Source organism: Panthera uncia, assembly GCF_023721935.1.
Source record: "Panthera uncia isolate 11264 chromosome B2 unlocalized genomic scaffold, Puncia_PCG_1.0 HiC_scaffold_24, whole genome shotgun sequence".
Classification (NCBI taxonomy): domain Eukaryota; kingdom Metazoa; phylum Chordata; class Mammalia; order Carnivora; family Felidae; genus Panthera; species Panthera uncia.
This window is the reverse complement of record NW_026057580.1, coordinates 1,817,335-1,823,378: the sequence shown is the minus strand read 5'-3', so window position 1 is coordinate 1,823,378 and position 6,044 is coordinate 1,817,335. Positions and strand designations below refer to the sequence as shown.

General features: G+C 38.9%; 1 protein-coding gene across 6 annotated transcripts in view; it reads left to right on the top strand.

The window, feature by feature from the left end:
* The window catches only part of NFYA (nuclear transcription factor Y subunit alpha), a 33,270-nt gene that overhangs the window by 20,600 nt on the left and 6,626 nt on the right, over positions 1-6,044 (top strand). For 5 of the 6 annotated variants that reach the window (XM_049653314.1, XM_049653313.1, XM_049653320.1 and 2 more), the window contains 3 exons: positions 3,284-3,415; positions 3,606-3,711; positions 5,066-5,232. In XM_049653314.1, the coding sequence (XP_049509271.1) occupies positions 3,284-3,415; positions 3,606-3,711; positions 5,066-5,232 (405 nt within the window). The remainder of the gene's footprint in view (positions 1-3,283; positions 3,416-3,605; positions 3,712-5,065; positions 5,233-6,044) is intronic. The other variant, XM_049653315.1, reaches the window with a different exon arrangement.

Here is a 6,044-nt window from a genome sequence, read left to right as displayed (position 1 = left end):
TCTTTCTCTTTCTCTTTCTCTTTCTCTTTCTCTTTCTCTTTCTCTTTCTCCTCTTTCTCTTTCCTCTTTCTCTTTCTCTTTCTCTTTCTCTTTCTCTTTCTCTTTCTCTCTTTCTCTGCCCCTCCCTCACTTGTGCTCTCTCAAAATAAATAAACTTTAAAAAAAGAACGAAATCTTGCATTTGCAAAAATGTAGATGGAGCTAGAGTGCAAATACTATGTGATTTCATTCATGTGGAATTTAAGGAAACATGAACGTAGGGAAAAGAAAAAAAGGAAGCAAACCGTAAGAGACTCTTAATTACAGAGAACTGAGAGTCGATAGAAGGAGATGGGTAGGGGGATGGGCTAAATGGGTGATGGGGATTAAGGAGGGCACTTGGGATGAGCACTGAGTGTTACATGTAAATGACAAATCACTAAATTCTACACCTGAAACTAATTTTACCATTATGTTAACTAACTAGAATTGAAATAAAATCTTGAAAAAAAGTATTATGAGCAACCAAATGCAACAAATTGAATAACTGAAAGAATAGACAAATTCCTAGAATCAAAACCTACTCTACCAAGACTCAATTCCAAAGAAATAGGAAACCTGAAAAGATCTAAATGGACCCACAGTTAGTAAAAGGTGAAAGATTTTTGCGATCTGAAGAGAAACCAGAATATAGAGCTATAATTACTAAGGAGCTTGAATCAGTACTCAAAAATCTCTCAATAAATAAAAGCACTAATGGCTTCCCTGGTGTATTTTACCAAAAATTTGAAAAACAAATACAGTTTCTCAGACTTTTTCCTGAAGTTAGAAAAGAGCACTTGTAATTCATTCTATGAGGCCAGCATTTATTCTGATTCTAAAACCAAACAAAGACATTACCAAAAAATATTCATTGTGAACATTGATCAAACATCTTCTCAAAATACTAACAGGCCAAATCCAGAGCATATTAAAAGTTACACACCATGACCAAGTGGGATTTATTCCTAGAGATAAGAGTGCTTCAACATAGAAAATTGATCAGTGTGATATATACTAGTAACAGAATGAAGGGGAAAAATCCCTACTCTGTTGAAATAACACCCAGATCAAAAATGTCTGGTGATGGAATGAATGAATTAATGAGAAGGGAGATGAAGGAGTTGTTAGGAGAAACTTTTGCTCTATACCCTTGGCTGTTGCTTAGGTGTGAATTTGTATATAAAATGCTGGAAATTTTGAGTTGTGGGGCCTTCCTAAATGCATTCTCTTGTTCTTAAAGAAATGTGTACATTTGCTGTTACATGAAAACAGGATTCTGTGCACCCAACAAAATGTTACTAGTTTAATTATAAAAAACTTAAATATTTTTCAGATTTCTTGTCACATTTATGATGACACTTCTAATAAATTAACCATAGCCATTAAAAAGAGAAATGAAAGAAAACAGATTTGAAAAGCACAGGTTCCCTCTCTGTCCAAAATCGTTAGCTGAGGTTTAGCTGTCCAAACCCAGGAATCAAATTAGAAATGCAAATTAAATCAAAACTAGCAAACACTAGACAGTACTGGGTGTTAGGGTGTTGGAAAATAGATGTAGGAGGAATATAATCGGACACGTGTATTAATTATCTTTGGCTGCAGATAAATTATCCTAAATGTTAGTGATTTAAAACAAATTATCATCTCACAGTTTCTGTGGGTCACAAATTCTGGCACAGCTTGTCTGGGTCCTCTGACTCAGTGTCTCTCTTGATGCACTGTGGGCTGCAGTCCGAGGGAGATTCAACCGGGGATGAATCCACTTTAAAACTCCACTTCCGTGGCTCTTTGTGGGTATCAGGTCCTTCCCAACTTTGGCCACTGACACCGGTTCCTGCCATGTGAGCCTCTCCGTAGGGTAGCATGTGACACAACAGCTATCATCCCTCTGAGTGAGGGAGAGCGAGAAACAGCAAGATGGAAGTCACCGTCTTTGTAACCTAATCTCGAAAGTGATGTCCCACGACTTTTGCCATGTTCTGTTTGTTAGAAGTGAGTCAGTAGGTGCAGCACACTCATGGGGAAGATCACATAAAGAAGTGATTACCAGAAGGCAGCTGGAAACCATTTTAGAGGCTGCCTACCACACACCTGTCTCCTTCAACACAGGAATCCTACTTTTAATACTTCAGAAACTCAATATTTGCACAAGGATATGCATTCATTGATTTTTTTTTGTAAAATAAAATTTATAAATTAAGATTGTTGGAGAAAATCCCAAATTAAGGGGAACGTATGAATAGATTACAGCATAATCATTTATTGTGATATTTGACAATTAAAATGAGTGAACTAGTTCTGGGGCACCTGACTGGTGCAGTCAGAAGAGCATGTGACCCTTGATCTCAGTCGTGAGTTCGAGCCCCATGGTGGGTGTAGAGATTACTTAAAAATACATACATACTTTAAACAATGAGTGAACTAGTTGTTAACTGGCTAAATTTTGAAAATGATGACTGATCAAAGCAAATTGTAGAGAGATACAGTATGTTACTATTTATGTGAAACTTAACAAACGCAGAAGAGTACCATGTGTTTTTATGGATATACGTGTGTGAAATGTTCTGTAAGGATGACCACATTTTAATGCGGTGAATAACTTTTAGATGGGAAGGGAATGTTAAATGAAGCAACTTGTTAAATCTGAGTGATGTCTGCATGGGTCTATCTAAGATGATAGTCTTGATTCCTCTGTGTGTTTAAAGCTTTTGTATATACATATTCATAGACCCCCACTTGAAAAATTGGCAATAACTTGATTGTTTTTTAACATTCTATTATAGAAGGCATTAAACAGACAAAACCAAAGAGAACCATGTGCTAAATCCCTATTTTGCAGCTTCAACAGTCATCAACACATAATCAGTCTTCTGGTTGCATCTGTATCCCTTACTCTCTCAAGGATTCTTTTGAACATATATATATTATTTCATCTTTAAAAAATACTTCAGAATGTATTTTTAAATGAACATGCTTTATCAGTACATATAACCATGCCGGCATGGTTCTATATCCTCTTTTTTACAACTGGCTCTGATTCCTTAAAAATAATCCTGTATCTAGACAGCAGCCAAAATTCCTCCATTGTTTCATCAATGGCAAACAACTTATGTCTAATTTATAACAGAGAGCAGAACAAGATTCTTTTACCTTCTTCCAAGCCTTTCTTGCTTTCTGGAGGAATTTGGATAACTAATACTCCAGGACAAAAAGAGACCAATGCCAGCAGGGTACTAACCTTTCTTTGTGTTCTCTTGCACAGATACAGTTGGTGCCACCTGGACAGATCCAGATCCAGGGTGGGCAGGCTGTGCAGGTGCAGGGCCAGCAGGGCCAGACCCAGCAGATCATCATCCAGCAGCCCCAGACGGCAGTCACTGCTGGCCAGACCCAGGTAATTCCATTCTCTCTGTCAACAGAAGAGCACAGCTGATTTGAAAGGGTCAGACAGCTGAGGCAAATATTTCATAAGTAGTAAGTAAAAATGGGGAAGAAAACCATCACAAATGTTGTATTTTCTTTTTTTTTTTTTTTTAAAAAAAGAAGGGGTCCTTTGTTAAATTGTCCTGATTTATTTCCTTCAGACCCAGCAGCAGATTGCGGTCCAGGGCCAGCAAGTGGCTCAGACTGCTGAAGGGCAGACCATCGTCTATCAGCCAGTTAATGCAGATGGCACCATTCTGCAGCAAGGTAAGTGTGCATCTGCATTTCCAGAGGACTTGGGAGAGCATGTCTTTTTCATCCTTGGGGCAAATGACTACTTCAGATATTTTGTGGTGACCTCCGCCCAACATATTTGTGAACAACAACAAAAATCTTTTCTAAGTCTCCATTGGTTGTTGTTTTCTTGTCATTAATATGTGACCGGTGATAGTAACATTTGTAGGAGTTCCTACTGTGGTTGTTTAAAGACTGGTCCTGGGGATGATATAAGCTTTGATCCTTTCTGGGAAAAAATGTTTCTAAATGGAAGATTGGAAATAGGGAGTTTCATAGTTGGTAGTGGAAGAAGTAGATCAGAAGTCAAGGTGGCATTTAGTGTTTTTGCTGCTTATGGTCTTTTTCTTTTCTCTCCGGTCAACTTGATTATTAGTTTCTGTCCAAAAGACTTACATGCCCACTATGCTTACTTTACTAAGAAACAAATTTTCTTCCCGAAGAGCTTCTAAATCTATCATGGGAGACATACATGTGACCAAATAAACGCAGCGCGGAGCTTTTATAGAGGTAGGTTCTAGGACTAGATAATGCATAAATACAGAGCCATGAAATCTGTGTGGCTTGGGAGGAGAATGGACTTCAGACAAGAGGAGATGGCTCAAACTGAACTTGAGAGCTTTGGGAAGCATCTGTCAGATCATTAAATCTGGAAGGGACATCCCAGAGTCTAGGACTAAACGTTTGACTTGTAATTAAAATGTAGCAGTATACAAGATCCAGTGAGGGCAGGAAGTGTGCTCTCCTGTGACTCAGGAGAAGACCTGAGATTGAAGAACTGGACTGAGCCCAGGCAGGAGCTCGAATAGAAAATGCTGAGCCAAATCCTTAAGTGGTGCTGGTGATAGTTGGGGAGCCTGGAGTGCTTGGTTTAATTTTAAGTTTTAGTTCTGCGACAGGTTGAGCTATTGTCAGTTGAGGATAAACAAATTACAACTTTAAAGAATCTCTGTCCTGAGGCAGATCATTCATATATACAAAAATAGTGAGTGTAGCACAAGGCAGACCGACTCGCAGAAGGGGAGGCCTCCAGACTTTCTCACCAGCTGTTGAAAACTATTACTGGAATACCCAGGGAGGTATCCATTTCAAGGATAAGTTTTATCAGAACTGGAATCCAGACACTTAATAGAATATGAAGGATCATGATTACTTGGGTTACATGCAGCAAACCAGGCAGAGTAGGAGAGTGCTGCTTCTCCCCTTGTGCTGTGTAGTATATTTTTCCAGGGTAAGGAAGTGTGTGCCAGGTAGAAGAGGGACTAACTGTGTTCCCTTCTTTCTGTGTACCTGTTTTTTGTTTGTTTTGTGTTTTATTTTCTTAAAGTCACAGTCCCTGTTTCAGGCATGATCACCATCCCAGCAGCCAGTTTGGCAGGAGCACAGATTGTTCAGACAGGAGCCAACACCAACACCACCAGCAGTGGACAGGGGACTGTCACTGTGACACTACCGGTGGCAGGCAATGTGGTCAATTCAGGAGGGATGGTCATGGTAAGGAAACTGATTCTTCACCTCACTGTTCTTTTGTCATTTATCTTTCCATATGTCTCTTTTGTCATTGAAGGTTTTTTTGACCTTGCACTTTGATGTCTCTCATAAAGCTTGTTGATGCTGCTGACCGCTTAGGATTGAATTGATCCTTAAGGCACTTAAAGAGATCTACTTTTACAAGAAACATTACAATGAACTATAATTCATCCTGAGCACCTTCTAGGTGCTGGAGATACAGCAGAGGATAAACAGAAATACCTGCTTTTGTGTAATCTTCAGAATTCAAATAATGAAGGCATAGACTACTGACCTTTGGAAAGTGGAAAATACATTGCCCCCAGTGAGGGAAACAAGAAGTAAACTCAAAATTAGATTGTAATTCTTAAAGAAACCAAGAAATGTGTGCTACAAATACATGAGGAAGATAGGGAAGGGGAAAGATGAGTAGTACATGGTCCCTAAAATGGGTAAATTAAGAACAAGTAGTAGAATCCTGCAGAGAGGTGGAGGAAGCTACCAGAAGAATCAACACACCCATCCAAAGTTGTTAAAGGTTGAGAAGGGATTGGGGCATGGGAACCTGTTCCTGGTTTCCTCAGACATTTATACAGTGTTTTTAGTTTTAATTTGCTTAGAAAAATTAGAATTTAATTATATACTAAGCTAAGTTGTTAATTAAATTGTTTCTGTAACTGTAGGCATTTGGTAGCACTTGGTCAACCTCTGCCTGCCTACCTACCTACCTACCTTTGTACTGTTTCATTCTCTGTGATTACTGTTCCTGACCATTAGATGGCAGCAGACATTTCTAG